Raw genomic sequence first — 19,778 nt, forward strand, 5'->3', positions numbered from 1 at the left:
TATATAAATATCTCTCGACTTTAGTAATAATAATAAGAGAGAGTTGAGTTCTTAACCATTAATATATTAATTAGCTAATGAAAATTATGTTAACAGACAGTTGAATTCATGCTTTAAATGACTTACATTTAAAAATTTATTATTTAAAATGATATTTTTTGAATTAAAAATTTCATTAAAACAACATTGTTTTGGTACTAATAAATAGTGGTTAACAGCATATAAACGTCTGTTAGTTGCTCAATTATCATATTTAAAGTCATGTATTTTTTAACTTGGTCGAGGAAAATTAATATTTAAAAAAATTAGTCAACGAAAATTGATGCTTTAAATGATCTAAAACAAAGTTTATAATATATATATACTAGAAGTCATCCCGTGCTACGCACGGATTTAGCGTACAATGTTGTTCAACTTTAGTAATTTGGAAATTATTATTTTTATTTGTTTATTCAGAAATGGTTATTATTGTGATTTTAAAAATATACTGGTCATTTTAGTTTTTCTGGATGGATTTGTTTGGTGTTACTTGAGTTTTCCTTTTATATATAGTGTTAGACTATTTCAACACATGAACAAAATTTTGATTGTATAGTAGAGTGTGTAGTTTTTTCTTCCTTTAGATTTTTAATACATATTAGAGCATGTACATTCGTGAGAGACTCATTAATTTTCTCATCATATAAAATTATTTTTAGATGTAGAGAAATTTGAGAACATTTTTCTAATATTGTACGTCTTTTGGTGATTTTCTCGTCAATATAATATTTTTATTTTTAATGTAACTTAATATTTGTAATATAATTTTATTTGAATACTTATGCTGTTATTAAAACATATTAATATGCTTATTAATTATATTTAATTTTATTAAGTAGTTATTTTTCATATCATATATGTATTATCAATAATAAAATTATATATATTAATATAGTTTGTGAAAGTTTCACAATGCTAAATTATATGTTAAACCTTGAGAACCGATTTTCCCTTTTTCAATTATAATAATATTATTCTTTTTTCATTTATTTTAATTATTAGAGACTCTATGATGGTTTAAAACTTACACTAATTTTTGTATGAGTATAAACATGCAATGGTTTTGTTTCATCATCATCATATATGCAATTGAATAAAATGAATAATCATATTTGTCGTATCTACTTAGAAGACAAACCGTAAGATATTATAATGTCAAATGTCATAATAATAATATTTCTTAGAAAGTAAACTATTATATGTGAAAGTGGAAAATTATAGAAATTTTTTGTTCTTTTATTTCTAAGATGGTTAATTCTAAAGCTATTTGATACTAAGATTCTTAAAAATATATGATATCAATATACAATTAACATATATTACTCAAAACTATAGAAGTCAAATTAATCATATATAGTATAGAAAAATGCAACTCATATCATACTATGATATAAAAAGAAATCACAAGCTTAACAACATGATTTTTAATGACAGTAAACATACAATTTTCCTTTTTTATAATAGTTTTAAATACATTTTTTTTTGCTTAAAGATGAAGACTACTAAGAAATTAAATTTACAATGGAGAAACTAATATGCATCGTCCAATAAGAAGAAGTTTTATCCTGCTTTACCACATGAATGTCCAAAAAAAAAGAAAAAATTGAAATTCTAAAATATAAGAAAGGACATACATAAATTGTATGACATCCATAATTCCTGGACCAGAGCTCATGGAGAGTAGGAAAGACAACATAAACACTCTAATGAATAAATAAATTTGTCTCGCATAATTTTTTTCTATGTAGTATTAAAGTGAACAATAAACATGCTAACCTGCAAAAATAATTTAAAAATTATTCAAGATACCTATTGAAATTTGGAAAGATATATAAAAATAATATAATTCTTTATCTGAACCTAATGACTGAAATTAAATAATAATAACTGAAAATTGTTTTAAAAGGAGAGTAATTAGAGATTGAATTCTAATTTCATGGAAAACGGAATGATTCTACTTTTATGGAAAACAAATTGGTAAGGTCTAATGGGAAATAAATGAGTAAGTATTTCTCAAATTACTTACGGAAAACATCCCACCATTAGATTATATAAGATTAAAGGCCATAAACTAAGCGTATATGATAATCCAAAAATTTATGAATTTATAAGAGAATTTTGAGAACACATAAATACCCCTCATTCTAACATAATCTAGAATCATTTCTTGTCCATGAATCATTTATAAGATTGAAACCCAGAAATAAATTTTATACATAACTTAGAATCCGTTTTTGCCCTGAATCATACATAAGATTGAAACCTGTAGTTTCAAAATTCTAAAATTTCAAAATAAACTATAATTAGTTTTTTCCTATGATGAAATATGAAGAGTTTTTTTGTTTGTTTTATGGGCCTCTAATTATTTATGTCCAAAGTACAAATGAATTTAATTAATTAGGTCCAAACAATAAAATAAATACAGGTGTTAGAGAAATAACATGCCAAGTGTCATCTCCTTAGCAAAAAACAGAGAAAAACCTTCTCATATTATATAAGATATATATATATATATATATATTTCCTTATATAAATTTTATAATTTTTCTTATTTTTAAATCTTTTGTTTTTCCTTTAGCTTTCAATCTCTGAATATATTATAAAAAGAAAAGAAAAAAAACAAAATAAAAAAATATATATAACGAGGGGAAGAGATAAGATATGAATGGATCATATGTTATTACCATATTACTGATCCACAAAATAAAAATCAAAATAGAGCTTCTGTTGTAGTTAGTTAGTTGTAACCAGAGAGAACAAATTAATTAATAGTAAGTTATTAAGATATCAAAATGGGTTGCATTGGTCTTGTGAATTTAACAAGCATCAACCCAAATCGGCTTATCCTCACAAGAACATCAAACAAGTTCTACGACTCAAGAAGATCACCATCCATGGCTGGGATTAGAGCCGAGTCTATGGCTACTGAGAAATTGGGCATCACCATTGAGAAGAATCCACCTGAGTCCAAACTCACCCAACTCGGTGTTCGTAATTGGCCCAAGTACATCAGTTGATTTATGTATTCCTCTGTTTTTGCTAGTAAATAAGAAAGCTTTAGTCTTTTTTACTTGACCAAAGAAGAAAGCCTTTAGCTTTGTTTTTTGGTGCTTCAAAACAAGTCCTGGTTTCAATTTTTGTGGGTGTATTAGACAATCTTTTACGTCAACTGATCAGTCTGATATTGAAAGGATTAGTCTTTTTTGTTGCCCGTATAAGAAAGCCTCTCTCTTTTTTTTGTTTTTGTTGAATTCAGTCTCCATGATCATGTCATATGTAACCTCTGATCTTGAAAGTTGTAAACTTTTTTCTTGCCCGGATAAGAAAGTTTCTAGCTTTTTCTTTGTTGTTGTGGAAATGGTGATATTGCCATATGTAGAAGCCAGAAAGATACACAGTTTCTCAGTGTTGGATTTTTTCATTGCATAGGTGGGGTTGTCCTCCAAGCAAGTTCCCATGGACATATAGTTCAAAGGAGACTTGTTATCTGCTAGAGGGGAAAGTGAAAGTGTATCCTGATGGATCTGAAGAAGGTGTAGAGATTGAAGCAGGTGACTTTGTTGTTTTCCCTAAAGGAATGAGTTGCACTTGGGATGTCTCTGTTGCTGTTGACAAACATTACCAATTCGAGTGAGAATGGGTCTCAGTCTCTGCTCTGCATATTCGTGTGTAAGATAAGACTTTGACAATCCTTCTATGTTGATGGATACTTAGTTTTATCTGTCATATATATATATATATATATATATATATATACATATATCACTCTCTGCGTTTTTGGGATCTGTTTGCTTCGATATCTAAAGAAAAATTTTGCCTAGTCTAGCGTCCATCTGCTTATGCTTCCTGATGAAATTGAACCGATATTTTGGTTTGCAATTTTCCTGTAGTGTTAGCTTTAGTGGAAACTGGAGTCATATGTATCAATGTCATTCGAAGTGCAATATAAACAAATAGTTCGTATTGTTGAAAGTTTACTTGAGAATTTTTTTTTTCTTTTTTGTTAAAAGGTTCAAAGCTGAGTAGATAATAAAAGTGGTATTCACGTAATATCCATGGATCGATAATGTGGGTTTTGAAAGAAGAGAACAAGAAGTGGTTGAAGAATGTAGCATCCGATTTGTGATTGACCACTAATCTCCAAAGTTAGTGGGAAAAGACAGAGAACAAATTACGCATTTATCTTTAACCTCATGGTGTTAGAGACACGTTCACGTCTTCGCGATATGATATTGCTTGCCTTAAGTTTGTTTTAAATAATATTATTTGCGAGAAGACGCCCTAATTAAAGGAGATAAAAAAGACACGTTGATCGTAATATTTCACTTGGGGATTATATAAAATAACTTTACTTCTTGGTTCAAGATCTTGTAAACTTTACCTCCTTTAGGAGTGAATGAATGGAATACAATATGTTTGATCAAAAAAAGATATTTAGAAAGTCTCAAACTCTCAATCAAGGAAAAACACTGAAAACTTGCGTGAATCAATCCGTGGTTCGAAAAGCACTTGGTGATGTATCATATGTCCTCTCCCATGAACTTGTTTTGCCTTACTATTGAATAGTGACATTCTAGGGACTTATGAGCCATCCATCTTGTTATGCGAAGAGTGTTTGTTGGTTGCTATGATGAATGTGATTGTGTTATATATGTTGTGTGGTTACCTATACATTTGATGAATGTAATTTAATCGATAAGAGTATACATGTAATTAATCACACGTAGTACTTAGAAAGTGATTTGATTATTCTAGATCAAGTGTGTAGTATTAGATTTTGCTCAGACATCTCCCTTTATCTTGTTTTAGGTATATAAGATCTCTCGGGATGAGCCACGAGTTCGACTGGAGACGGAACCGTACAATAAATACGAAAGTATATGGAACATACATGTGTACTTTTTTTTTCTTCACAATAAACAACCCAGGTTTCAAATATTGTAAATTCTCGAAAGTGACCGTAGTAGTAAATTCTCGAAAGTGACCGTAGGTCGGACAGACACTATAACTAGTACTATTGATAAGTACACCGTACACGTTTACACGGTCTGGCTTACTGAAATAGTGAAATGTTCTCATCGTTAAATCTGATATTAAGACAGCTAGACGAATCCAAAGACGCAAAAAGAGAGGTCACTTAAAAAATGGTACCTTTCTTCGAAAAGGTTATTCAACAAACATTTTGTGGCTCCGAATAATTTTATCTCTAAGCTTAAGAAGATCTCCTAAATTTTTTCGTATATATAAAAACATTTACACCTAGCAGAAGATAACATTTTATATATAAAGGAAATGATTTTCTAGTGCTAAACGCATTTAAGCATGAACATATTATGTTTGGCCTCAATTGTCAACATCTGCATCAAAGGTTCGAATTTCATTCATTTTTAAGTTGGCCACCTAGCAAGTGATTGATACATTCACCATTTAAATATTATATTGTATCACTTCCTACATTTTACCAATGGTCCCCTTATCATACAACAGTTTACTCCTCGTGCGTATAACTCTCTCAAGAAAACATTTTAAAATTTTCAACAGTTATACAAGATTGCTTATCTAAGTAAAATGCTGGGAAATTCTAAACTCGTGTTTTCCAAATTTGCCTTTTAGACTTTGATTTTGACTTTGATATTTTTTGCTCGAATTCTCTCTTCAATCTACGAGCAAATGTAACATATTATGTTGACTCTTTAATTTCCATCTAGTACCTTATTCCTTCTACTTATAATTACTATAGTTCCTTTGAATCACTTCATCCATTGTTAAAGTCTTTTTGCTATAGTACTGAACTACTGATATATATACTATATATAAGCATTCTTTCCTTCGATCAATTATTCCTAATTCCAACAATTCTATTCTCAAGAATTGGATGAATTGATCTCTACATAGGCTAAAGTATCATGCATGGAATTGGATGATTTTGGAGCAAACAAATAATAAAGAACAATTCGTTTCATTCCAATTAAGGAAGAGAATTTTGCCACGTCAATTAAATTACGCATTTCAATATTTGCTTCTTCTTTTTTTTTTTCTCATTTCGTATAGAATTCTATATCGTATTCCTTCGAAACTGGAAAGAGAAAATCTCTGGAAAATAACGACGTGAAGTGGAAAATTTTATATATTGGTATCATATCAGTAATAGTCACCATATAATATGTGGCTGAAAATGTTCATGTACGTGTAATCTGTAATATATAAACTCACCTTATATGGCCAATAATAATGCATAGACAGACTCAAGAACTAAAAATGGAGAGAGTTGCTGCAAAACTATCTAAACTCCGTTCGCAGCTTACTAAATCTAATTCCCTATTTTTTCTCTACTTCATCTACTTCTCATTCTTCTCCTTTTTAGGGTTCTTGGCACTCAAAATCACAAAGCCAAGAACCACTTCACGTCCTCATGACTTGGACCTCTTCTTCACTTCTGTCTCTGCCATCACAGTTTCTTCCCTGTCCACCGTTGACATGGAAGTCTTCTCCAACACTCAACTTATCTTCCTCACTATCCTCATGTTGCTCGGAGGCGAAATCTTCACCTCTTTTCTAAGCCTCTACTTTTCCCATTTCACCAACTTCGTCTTCCCTCATAACAAGATTAGACATCTTATGGGGTCTTTTCATTTGGACCGTCCGATAGAGGATGGCCGTAGTGACCTTGAGACTGTAGTAGATAATTGCGAGGGTCTTAAAAAGATCGATGAAAGGGCATCTAAGTGCTTGTACTCGGTGGTTCTTAGTTATCATCTTGTATCAAACCTAGCTGGCTCTGTGTTGCTTCTTGTGTACGTAAAATTTGTTAAATCGGCGAGAGATGTCCTTAGTTCCAAAAAAATCTCACCTCTCACCTTCTCCGTCTTCACAACTGTCTCCACGTTTGCTAACTGTGGATTTGTCCCCACTAATGAGAACATGATCATCTTTCGCAAGAACTCTGGTCTCATCTGGCTCTTAATCCCTCAAGTACTGATGGGAAACACTTTGTTCCCTTGCTTCTTGGTTTTCCTCATTTGGGGACTTTATAAGATCACAAAGCGCGACGAGTTTAGTTACATTCTCAAGAACCACAAAAAGATGGGATACTCTCATCTACTCTCCGTTCGTCTATGTGTCCTTCTTGGATTGACGGTGTTAGGGTTTCTAATGATACAGCTTCTTCTCTTTTGCACCTTTGAGTGGAGCTCCGAGTCTCTTGAAGGAATGAGTTCGTACGAGAAGTTGGTTGGATCACTATTTCAAGTGGTCAATTCAAGACATACCGGGGAGACTATTGTTGACCTCTATACACTTTCCCCAGCTATCCTCATACTCTTCACCCTAATGATGTGAGTTGCAGTTGCTTTAAATCCTTTCCTGATATATTTATGCATATATGGACTCAAATTATGTGCATAATGTCGACATACACACAGGTGAAGTTTCTTATACACTTAATTATATAGTACGTGCTGTATCTTGTGTTTTTTAACAATAAATTAAACTAAAACAGTTGAGATAGTCCTTTTTTAGACGATCGAATACAATAAGAAAAGGTCACCACATGAAAGTTGGCTAGACTTTTCACTACAGAAAAAACCAAACATATTTGCCAAACGCTTTTTTATACCTAAACTTTAATACCCTGTAAATAACAATATGAACTATATTAAAATTCAAATTTGCTACCTAAACTATATAAAGTGTTGTCAATTTCAACTTCTATTCGAGTTTAACGATGTTGAGTCAAACGATCTGTAACATCCATATGACACTGGGATTGACCAAAACTAAGAGTTTAATGACTTAACATCATTAAACTCTGATTTAACACTGTTCGAGCAGAGGTTGAAATTAACAATATTTTATATAGTTTAAATAGCAAATTTGAATTTTAATACAGTTCATGTTGTTATTTGCTGGATGTTGAAATTTAAGTATAAAAAAGCGTTTAGCAAATAGTTGGGGTTGATTTTAACCATTTCCTCCGCATATTGTCACATATAGTTTCGAAAATTAGTGAATCAGTTACCTAACTTTTCTATAAAAGCAAATATTTCTATCGTAAGCTGTTTGTTTTCATGTGTTTCTTCTGCGAAACAAACAAGTAGAGCCACCAATTATTATGTTTTTGCTTGTGAGAAGACTCTCTGCAGAGCTTTTAATTTACATCTTTGTAAACGGAACCAAGGTCCAACTCTTTAGTCAGTACAGCACAAATCACTTCATCAAGTGTGTAAGACTTGTTCTAGCTTTGGTTCATCCCTGATTTTCTAAGCTCTCAACTATCATGCTCCTTGACTTTCTCTTCTTCTCTTCTAGATCTAGAATCAAAGCTACACAATGGTTCTTACCTTCATCTTTCCAACATATTTGTTTCCACGCGCCTCAATCTTTTAAAGCTTACATCAATTCAAGAATCTCTAAATGAGCAAGGATCCTTGTCTTCCATAAAATGTAATCACCACTCCCATCAAACTTTTCTAACTTCAGTCCTTATTCTTGAACTCTCTCTTAACTTGTTTTTATACACCTTCCACCTGGCTCCATCTCTTTGGACAGTGCAGCATCAATGACTTCCTCTAACGTTAAGTTCGTTCTATCATACGTAAACATATCTCTAACCGCATCAAATTGCTATGGCAAAGATATCAACAAAAATATAGCATGGTCTTCATCAGACATCTCTACTTTAGCATTACGTAATTCATCAATCAACCTCTGAAACTCATCAACGTTTTCTACAACAGACTTGGTTTCATTCATCCTCAAGCTATGCAACTTCTGTCTCAAGTAAAACCTCCTTGTTAAAGAACTAGTCATATAGAACTTTTAACATACCAGAAGCTGTTTCTTCCTTCATAATCTTTCGCAAAGCTTTATCTCCAACGCTGAGGATGATCATGCTCCTTGCCTCTGTTTGTTATTCTCTTCACGACCTGGACTCAACTTGGCAAAAAGTTTCTCATCTTCAGCTATTTTAACATACTTGTTTCAATCCTCTTCCTCAATCTTTAATACTTCCTTCAAACCATGAATACCAAGATGAGCATGGATTCTGATCTTCCATTAAGCTTTTTTTCTTCAAACATCTTAAAAGACATGTTGATATAAGTCTTTTCTTAGTTTCTGCCTCACAGTCAATTCGTCGAACACCTTGTGTGCACAGAGAATTCTAAAACCCTGAGAGATTTTACAATGCTTTTTCTCATGAGCTAAAAAGGAGCTACAACGTACACTGGTCTCTTATATATGGAGACTTTAACGGCGTTACAAGGATATAGCCGGGAGATTCCATAACAGCCAGAGCCGTGTCTGCTAAAAAAACTAACGACGTCTCTTTTTTCCATTCATAGTGAAATTACATTTATGCCACAGGAGGAGACAGAGTGTTAACCAAAGCTTAACCGGAATTAAACCAAGCTTATTTGAACAAAAACATATCGTAACTCAGGACCAAATTGATTTATTTACGCTATTTAGAAGTTTTAACATTGGCCAAGTTTTATAATCTACAAAAACAAAAAAAAACAAAAAAAAAAAAAACCTCAATAACTTGAAATTTGATAAGAGGAGACAAACAAAACTTGTAGTAATTAGTAGAAAATTAATTGGCGCCTAAAACTCGCCGGAAAGTTTCAACCTTTATTAAGCTAAAATAATGGAATACAATAAAAAGCTGTGAAACTTTTTAAACTTGTGAATTTCATTAAAATGAAACGTTTGCAATAAATTACATTAACTTAGAAACTTGAGGCTATCTCTTCGCAAAAAAAAAAAAAAAAAAATGAAAACAAGAGAGGGTCTGGCATTAACGGACAATGAGTAGATCAACTAGTCATATTTGAGCCAGGTTTGCAAAAGATTTTTGAAATTCCTGCGATGTTGTTTTGCCAAGATCGCATCCTGATCTGACGGTCGAGAGATTTGAAGAGTACCAGAGCGTTTGTGGATATTTTTTGTGGTAGCGACTGTTACGCTCCATCCAGATTGCATAGAGGGTGGCCTGGGCCACGAGTCTCCACAGACAACATGGTACAGTATGATCTCTGGTATCCAACCAAGCCGAGAAAGCTGTCAAAGTGTGGAAGTTGTCCAAGCTGTCCAAACTTGTAGTAATTAGTACAAAATTATCCGGCGGCTAAAACTCGGCGGAAAGTTTCAACCTTTTTTAAGTTAAAATAGTGGAATACAATAAAAAGCTACAAACTTGTTGCCGCCATTAACATAAACAAAGACACCTTCCCTGATCAAGAATACCTCTTCGGAAAGTATTCAACTTTATTTGTTTTAAACTGCAAAAAATAATCTGACAAAAGAAACAAACTTCCACTACAAGAAAAACTTTTAAAGCCATATTGAAGCTTCAAAATATTTCTGCCTACAATAATTTAGCCACGAAATAGACACAATCTCGGAACGAAGCAATTTGTAGCCGGCTAGTGGCAATGATGTGGCTAATTAGCCACAAAAATAATGTTGTGACTACTAGTGGCAATTTTGTGAGTCATTGCTTTACACTTATCCTCATAGTAGAAAGAATGATCTTTGTAAGTGCAACCGGAGATAGCGAGATACTATCATGAAACCGTCGATTTCTCTCTCACCATAGTTCATAGATCGCACCCTGCCATCCTTGAAGGAGAGGAAGTTTTTTATGCTTGGAAACTGAAGACCTTGGCAGCCAAAGGAGGATCTGATCCCATAAAATCAGAGAAGTAGAAATCTGAAGCTTATTCGTTATCAAATGCCAATCCTTAGCAGAGAATGCACAGTTAGAAAACAGATGATTTCATGATTCATGGCCTAACCCACAAAGGAGACAGTCTAACTCAACATCATAACCCCAAGTAGACAAACGATCAAGAGTAGGATTACGATTGAGAATAAACAACCAAGTGGTTATAGCATGTCTTGGGATGGCAACTTTGTGCCAAACAAGCGGAGCCCAAGATTTAACAGATTTTGAAATCCTAACAGCATACCAGACAACTTTTGAAGAGTAATACCTGTGAGTTATACCATCAACAGCCCAAACCGGAGTATCATTTGAAGTAGACATGGTAATGGTATAGATGAAAGAGTGGAGAAGAAATTGTCTCTCTAATCTAGCAGTAGGGAGAGACCAACCATCTTCAATTCTCAATTCAGCCACAGTTGAAAGCAGAGGGATCCCTAAAAGACTAGGACCATCTGATCCTAGAAAATGGTAGAGAGAACCAAAAGGAGTCCATGGATACCACCAAAAGAAGGTAGAATCACCATTGCCGATATTGATGCTTAAATAATTAAGAGCTTTGGGACAGAGCTTAAGTAATTTTCTAAAATTCCAAGAGTAAGTAACATTTTTCTCATTGAGCGCCCACAAAGGAGATTTAGAAAAATACTTACTTCTAATCCATGCCACCCACAAAGAACCATCTCTAAAGAACAACATCCATATAAGTTTCAAGGCACAAATCTCATTCCAACTACTAATGTTCCTTGGTTCCACCCTCTAACTTAGGGAACATCAATCTTGCCTCGCCATAGAAAAGAGCTGTTGAGGCTATTGATCCTCTTAATAACTTGCTTTGGAAGGAAGAAAGCACTAGTCCAAAAATCAATAATGCTCGAAATAACAGTAGAGATAAGTGTTAACCTTCCTGCCAAACTCAGAAACTTATGAGTCCATGAGTTTAATTTCTTTCTTATTTGAGACAGAAAGGGGTCACAATCTCTTACCGAAAGTTTCCTCGAACATAAAGGAAGGCCCAAGTACCTGACTGGAAGTGAGACGTGCTTCAGATTGCAAAGTAAATGTAGCCTTTCCAAACTACTCTCACTTAAACCGGAACAAAACATGGAGGTCTTCTCAATATTCATTCCCAGTCTAGACATTTCCTCAAATTCTGAGAGGACTGACATAACTCCTCTCAAAGAGTGCTCAGAGCCCTCTAAGAAGATTAATAAATCATCCGCAAAACAAAGATGTGTAAGCTTAAGATCCTCACAACCAGGATGGTAATTGAAAGAACCTTCTTCTGCTGCTTTGTTCAACATGAGAGATAACACATTCATTATCATAACAAACTGAATGGGGAATAACGGATCTCCTTGGCGCAAACATGTCCTTCCTTTAAAAAAGCCTGAATAAACCCCATTAATACTAATACTGAATGAAGGGAAGCATGCACATGCTCTAATCCAATTAATGAAACCCTGAGGAACCTTATAAGCATGAAGAGAGCTAAGAAGAAAGTCCCATCTGACCGAATCAAAGGCCTTAGAAATGTCCACTTTCAGCGTGATTCTTTCTTTACCTGAAGCAAGTTGATAGCCTTGCATAACTTCTGAGGCCAATAACACATTCTCCAATAGTAGTCTATCCGTAATATAGGCGGTTTGATTAGGAAGAATAAGATCAGGAAGATGAATCTTTAACCTATCTAATAAAAGCCGAGATATGATCTTATAAGCCATCTTGAGACAAGAGATAGGACGAAAATCCCTAACATCAAGTGTCCCTGGAATTTTCGGAATAAGGATAAGACTTGTCGATTTTAAGGCGGATGGGATAAAAGAATCCAGAAAAAATTGTTGCACTCCCATTGTTAAATCCTGCCCAATAATATACCAACTCGACTTAAAAAACTCAGCAGGCAATCCATCTGGTCCAGGAGTTTTATTCAAAGGCATTTTGAACAGGCAAGTCTTGATTGCTTCATTTGAGAAAGGAGAGGACAGAGAAGATTGTTGAGCATTCAAACAAGTAGATTGGAGCAAAGATTCAAGAAACACAAGCAAATGAGGACAAAACCGACCCTTAATTGTCTACAAAATTCCAGCAAAGTGATCTATAACTAGCTCATGAACTTCCTTGAGAGAAGATGTGGCAGAGCCATCCGGATTTAACAAGATTTTTATGGCGTTCCCCGCATTTCTAGCCATAGAGACCTTATGGAAGAAAGAAGTGTTAAAATCACCCTCACCTAACCATGTGAGACGAGATTTCTGTTTGAAAAAACATTCCTCAGCAAGACTAAGATGCATCCACACGTCTTTTGCTAACAATTCATTCTGAAGATTGACTGTATAAGGATCATTCAAGGCTATCAGCTGAAGGGCATTAAGCTTAGAGTGAGCCTCCACTACTCTCTTCACTAAGTCACTAAAATTAAACCTCATCAAAAATTTCATAGGACCTTTCAACTTTTTCAGCTTGAAACAAAAGTCTTTAAGGGTAGACATAGGAACACCAACCTTAACCCAAGCTTCAAACACAGAGTTCAGAAACTTTAGATGCTTTGTTAAGAGGGAAAAAACTTAAAAGGACGTGTACCATAAGAAGGAGGAGTAGTGACAAGCTGAATAAAGCAAGGTGAGTGATCTGAAAACTCTGGAGTCTCAAAGGTACAATGACTAAATGGGAACATTGACAGCCAACGCCCATTCACCAAGCAACGATCCAATTTCTTCCCAGTAAGATCTATTGATCTTTTATTTGTCCAAGTGAATTGAGGACCACTAAACGGAAGATCAAAGAGACCTAAATCAGCTAGGCAATCACCAAACATCCTGATTCCTCTTGTAGAACAAACAATGTTAGCATTTGAGGTTTCAGCTGGATAGAGAATGTCATTAAAATCTCCATTAATCATCCATGACCTGTATGATAAACCAAAATTGGCCTCTGTATTACGAAGAGAACACCACAACTTTTTCCTTTCTTCATCATCATTTGAAGCTTAAACCGCAGTATAAATGAGATTAGTCCCATCCTCCAAAAAAATTTCACAAGTAACTGACTGGAGGTCCATAGAAAGAACTCTAGCTCTAGTAGGTGCTTTTTAAATGATCCATATCCTCCCCAAGTCTGAAAACTGATAATTAGATAAAACAGTCCACTCCGGACCAAAAGACAATAAAACATGGTTCTTATTAGCTTCTTTAACATGCAACTCCAAAAGGGCTCCAAAAGTAACTTTATGACAACAAAGCCACTTGCAAAGAGGTCGATGCTTTGACGATTCATTAAGACCTCGCACATTCCAAAAAAAGCTGTTCGACATATAAACATATTATTAAGTGTGACGCTTCCCTCCTTGTATCGAGAGAATGCCACCTGGAGCAGGTGATAGAAGATCAAACCTCTTTCTCTTCGGTTTCTTTCCTTTAGAGGAAGATAATGTAGAAGAAGAAGAACTGTAGAGAACCATAGAAGAAGAGTCCTTATTTGTAATAATAGCATTTTCCTCCATTGAGAGCATATCAAAACGGTTTGAGGTAGCAGGAGGTGGAGGAACATCTATGAGTGAAGCGGTAGCAGAATTGGACAAATCAGAAGTGTGAACAGAAATGAACTTGTCCACTTTTAAAGAAGGGATCTGGAATTCCTTAGAGTAAGTAGTTGTATCTTTTTCCACCTGATCCACAAAAGCTTGCTTAACAACTGAATCACCTGAATTAAGACAAGCCTTACCACCATGAACAGCCTTCCAACCCTGCTTTTTTTCACCTTGAAACGAGGTAAATTTCTCTGCTGGTCTAGAGGGAGAGTTCAGCTCAGATTGAGGAGATGTAGGACAAAGAGAAGCCTTATGCCCTATTTCATTGCAAAGAGGAGATAAAGGGGGAAGCCAAGGATATGTGACTTTCAGAATCAAGACTTGACCATATGTGCTTGACCTTACCAAAGGAGCTTCATAGATTAGAATCAAATCTATTTTAAATGTTAAATCTAAGCGTCGTTGCCTGCGATAGTTGAGTGTCTATAGGGATCTTAGACGGTTAGCTTATGACCTATAAATTAATTGTTCTTTCGTGTTTCGTAGTCATAGTCTTCGATAAAACAGACTAACCCTAAACTTTCCTAGGTAGATAGGTCATTGATCCCCTGTGATTCCCTTGATGCCCAACGCTTGACTCATTTATTTTATTTTCTTTCATTTTTGTTTATTTGCTTACTTACGATAGTGACAACCAAAACCCCCTTTTTCTTGAGTCATAGTCTTACATCTCTTCCACTAGAATCTCTAAACAACAACTCTCTCTCTGTAGATCGATCCTTGAATACTTCAACCGATTAATTGTGCACTTGTAGTAGTCGTGTGATCATTTGAGGTAAAAGATTTTGAAGTGAAAATCACATTCATCAATAAGAATGCACACTTTATCTTTCACCAAACACCTTGTGTGGAATAAGTTTTCTCGTTGTTCTACTTCTTGGACCTTGTCTTACGTCACTAAATATCTTTGTGTAACCAACAATGTTTCCTATGTAGCACAGACATCATGTTCTTCGAAAGATGAAGTAGAATCACATTCTTTCTCTTCCTCAATTTCAACCTCTCCATTCTCCATTCTCCTTGTAGTAACTCGACTATGAACTAGAACTAGCGACTTATCGAGTATTGATCTTCCTTTTAAGCTGCTCCTCAATCAGAATTGCCTTGTGCAACATCTTTTCCAGGTCCTCATAGGTCTGTAACTCCATTTGATCTTGAATATTTCTGGCCAATCCTCCTAGAAACCTTGCCATAGGTGCATCTCCTTCTTTTTCAATATGAGCTTCTTCTTCAACGACTTCTAGATTCATGAACACATTTTCAAGTCTAGAATCAGTTATTCTCTTCAAAAATCTGCCACTAGCACCAGAGCTTCTCACCGCCGAATTTTGTATTCTTTCTAAACATGCTGCTTCTCCTCTTCTTCGATTATCTTCCTCCAAATATGCTTATAAAAATCAATCGCGGTTTTTCATTCGAATCATGGATTTTCTGTTAGGATCGTTTCATCAAGATATATTTCTTCTTCACACAACACCAACCTTCACACAACAACAAGCTTCTCTCTCTCCCTCTCTCTCTCTCTAAAATGAAGAGCACCAACCTAAAATGGAGAAGGGTAGGCGTCCAAGCCTTTATAATCTTACTTAGTGCTTTCCAAAACCGAATCTAAACCGAAAAATCAAAGTCAAGCAGGCCACAAATTCGATGAAACATAGCTGACTAAACCATTATTTTAGTTTAATCAATAAATCGACCAACTTAATAAACCAACAAAAATTAAACTGATCCCACTTAAGTTCTCAACATAAATTTTAATATTTCATTCATTTCCGGAAAACGTGTGTTACATCAACGGATCAATCGACATAAACCTAAACAAGACCAACGACTTAACGACTTCATGGAATGATTACTGGTACGTCTCGTGTGAGTCGAGCTCACAAACATCCACTATTAATTTAAGGATTACATCATTAGTTACAACAAGAAGATCACTAACCATCCCTAGTGATGTTAAAATGGGCTTAAGGCCTGCAGGTCTTAAAGGGCTATATACAGCGTTTTTAGACCCGAATCCGTTAAAGAAACCAATAATTTTAATCGGGTGCACCCCTTTAATCCTTTTAACTAACGGTCTTGTTTAATTTTAAATGGGGAGCCCGTTTACTTTTCTCGAAATGATGTAAACGACGATGTATAGTGGTTAGGAGATTTTAGGGTTAATGTCACAACTCCACCTCCGTCGTCTTTTGCTCTCTGGTCCCGGCGAATATTATGCCACCGTCACGCCACCATCACGCCACACAACCCTTTTTCTCCACCGTCACGCCACCATAACAATAGATTCAAAGGTCTCTCTCTAATCCCTCAGTTCAATTTATTTGGTTGGTGTTGGTCTTGTTCTATGTTGTATGAATCATGTTTGCTTCCTGGGTTTTCCTGGGTATTACTATGTTTGCTTCCTGAGTTTTTGATACTTGACATTGCTATGTATTGGAAGGAATTTGTATCAGTCGGGATAGAAGAAGATAAAAAAATATAGAGGAAAATGCATCCATTGTGGTATGAAGTTGGTGATTAATACTAAAACACATGGAACAAAGAGTTTGCATCGCCATTTGTTGACGTGTCCAAAGAAGCCTAGATTGGAAGACATGCCTCCATATGATCCGAAGAAAGACCGAGAGATGACCAGCTAGATCATAATCTATCATGATCTTCCGTTTCGCTATGTTGAATATGAAAAAGTGAGAGCAATAGACAAGTATTTAATCCGGAATGCCAACCGATTTGCAGACAAACAGCTGGAGCAGATGTCTACAGAAGATATGAGATTGAAAAGGTTAAGGTAAAAGAGATGCTTGCAAGACATCGAGGTCGTGTGTGTTTCACTTCATATTTATGGTCTGCTCGAGCCACAGTTATGAGTTACATATGTTTGACGGCTCACTTCATCGATGATGATTGGAACTTAAACTGTTTGATTTTGGCAATTTGTGAACTGAAGTCTCCTCACACTCGCGAAGAAATTTCCATCAAGATATTGGAGTGTTTGAAAGAATGAGGTCTTGAGAAGAAGCTATTTTCTATTGCCTTAGATAATGCAACAAATAACAATACTACGATAGTATGCAAAAGATCCTTAAGGATCAACTTCAGATGATTAGTGGCAGTGGCCTCTTTTAGGATGGTCACTAGTAAAAAAAAACGTATAGCCAGGTTTTTGTCACCAACAATTGTGACTAAAAATTTATTTGTCACGAATTAATCACTAAATTAATTAGTAACAATTTCGTGACCATTTAACCACGAAATAATCACCAATATAGCACGTGACAATATTTGTCACAAAATAGTCACGAATGATTGAGTGACTATATAGACACGATAGTATTAGTGGCTAAATCGTGACTCCTATTAACCACTAAATTTTTTTGTGGCCCATTCACTGAACTGTCCATCCAATCACCCGAAAACTGTGATGGCTATACAGTCACGAAAATCTTTGGTAGCTAAATGGTGACTAAAGCCTTGCCACTAATTTTTTTCTGGTACTTTTGTGGCTATCCTATCAAATTATGTGTATTATATTTTATTATATCAGAAAATTAGTGTTACTAAATCATATAGAAATTAATATTAATAAATCAGAAATTTTTATCAAAATTCATTAAAATTAAATAATTCTTTTAAACAAATTTCACTTGGTTTGGGTGGACTAACCCAAATAATGTCCCACCATCCCAGCAGTTAATTTCTCACAACTCCACCAATTAATTTAGTTTTCCTGCTAAATGAAAATTTTGGCTAAATAGTAATTTTAAGGGTATTATAATATACTACTTTTTCTCCTTCTTCATTTATATCACCACCACACTTAGAAAAAAGAAGCTAAAATTAAAAACCCTAACGCCTCTTTTTGTTCTCTCTTTCTCTAAGGCTGCTTAGATCTTTTATTTTTGTTTCTGTTTAGGTTTTTCTAGGATTTGATTTGTTCATATTGTTGTTTTAGTTTTGATTTTATCACGTTTTCAACTCAGATGATGTTTAGATATGTTTGATTTTGAATTTTAAACATAAACAAGTGTTCGATTTTTGTATTATAACTTTACTTATGTATTTGCTTTAATTGGGTGTAATTAATTTTGTAATTGTTTCTGAGCTTTTACTCATTTCAATGTATTACGAACATGTTTATGTGGGTTAGGATTTGTTGATGTCGATTCTTAACTTGGCTTTGTTCTATGTTTAAATTTTACTCAAGTTTGTGGATTTTTTTTATTTGTGCTTCTAATTGCAAGATCTGCAATGTAGATGGATGACACCAGGAGCCACACACAAGCGCATCAGCATAAAGAAGAGGGCAAATCAGAGACCCATGTACATTGGCGAGGCTGAGTAGGACACTCTAGTGGAGTACTGGGAAACAGAACCAGAAAAGAAGAAGAGAAAGAATGCTAGAAACCACTTATCTAATCATGATGGCATAGGGGTTCACAAGCATTGTGTATGTCCTCGACGTTTTTTGCAGATTGAGCATGAGATGGTAAGTGTTATACTTCTCGTATGTTATTATTTACTTTAATATATGTACTAATGTTTCCTCTTTGTTTTATAGATGATTGAGTCTGGTTTGGATGAAGCACCAGCCTTCACTGATCTTGTGCGGAGGACACACTGACGCAAAGATGGAATTTTCACGGAAGTGCTGATCTCTGTTTTGGAGACTAACTTCAAGCGACTCAACACCAATGTTTATGGTTATAGACGAGCTGGTTGCATCACGACAAGCTCTTATTCTGTTCATGTAGTCTCTTGGAGTTAGACAACCCTCTGTTGCTGCTGCTCCTGCTACAACTTCTGCTTCTGCTTCTGATGCAGATTCTACAACTGCTGCACCTACTCCAGGTTCAAACCAAGACAACTTAGATGCCTGATGTGCATCATTAGATATTTAAATTACAGGCTATGATGTTTATAGCTTTTATGTTAAACTTTCGAACAGTTAGACTTTTATTTTGTAAGTCTTTTTGGTAATATGTAAGACAAGAAGAACAGTTATTTAGTAAGCTCTTTTGGTAATATGTAAGATAAGATTACTTAGTTAAAATATTGCTATTTGATTTCATGTTTTCTGAATTTAGCTTTTCGTTGCAGATTTTTATTTTAAAAATTAATCTTTTTTTTTTTGCAAACAATCACCCACGAAACTAGATGGTTATTTTTGTAGTTTTGGAGCTACTAACTTCGACATGAATGTTCATAAAATTAGTGGCTAGGCTTAGTCACAAATTAATTGTGGTTGCTTCGTAGCTACTGGAAGCTACGAAGTAACAGTGATAGTTTCGTAGCTAAGATTAGCCACGAATCATGAGTAACAAATTCGTGACTTCATAGCCATGAAAAGTCACGACAATAATTTAGTTACAAGGCTATATCTACGATTTTTTTTGGTGACTATTCGTGACTTTTTTTACTTATAGC

The 19,778-nt window shown here is 34.6% G+C and overlaps 2 protein-coding genes and 1 pseudogene across 2 annotated transcripts; all 3 read left to right on the forward strand.

Moving 5' to 3' along the window:
- The first annotated feature begins 2,670 nt into the window (after positions 1-2,670).
- On the forward strand, positions 2,671-4,403 carry LOC104737030 (uncharacterized). The gene is made up of 3 exons (XM_010457127.3): positions 2,671-3,043; positions 3,469-3,708; positions 4,050-4,403. Exons 1-2 carry the CDS (start codon positions 2,832-2,834, stop codon positions 3,671-3,673), a joined length of 417 nt encoding a protein of 138 aa, XP_010455429.1. The 5' UTR covers positions 2,671-2,831; the 3' UTR covers positions 3,674-3,708; positions 4,050-4,403.
- A 1,841-nt stretch (positions 4,404-6,244) lies between these two features.
- LOC104737032 (sodium transporter HKT1-like) lies at positions 6,245-19,422 on the forward strand. Its single transcript, XM_087481600.1, has 3 exons — positions 6,245-7,373; positions 18,609-18,840; positions 18,913-19,422. Exons 1-2 carry the CDS (start codon positions 6,271-6,273, stop codon positions 18,694-18,696), a joined length of 1,191 nt encoding a protein of 396 aa, XP_087337726.1. The 5' UTR covers positions 6,245-6,270; the 3' UTR covers positions 18,697-18,840; positions 18,913-19,422.
- On the forward strand, positions 16,783-17,480 carry LOC147929803 (zinc finger BED domain-containing protein DAYSLEEPER-like; annotated as a pseudogene).
- Positions 19,423-19,778: the final 356 nt, after the last annotated feature.

Source organism: Camelina sativa, chromosome 13, assembly GCF_030686135.1.
Source record: "Camelina sativa cultivar CO46 ecotype springtype chromosome 13, ASM3068613v1".
NCBI lineage: Eukaryota > Viridiplantae > Streptophyta > Magnoliopsida > Brassicales > Brassicaceae > Camelina > Camelina sativa.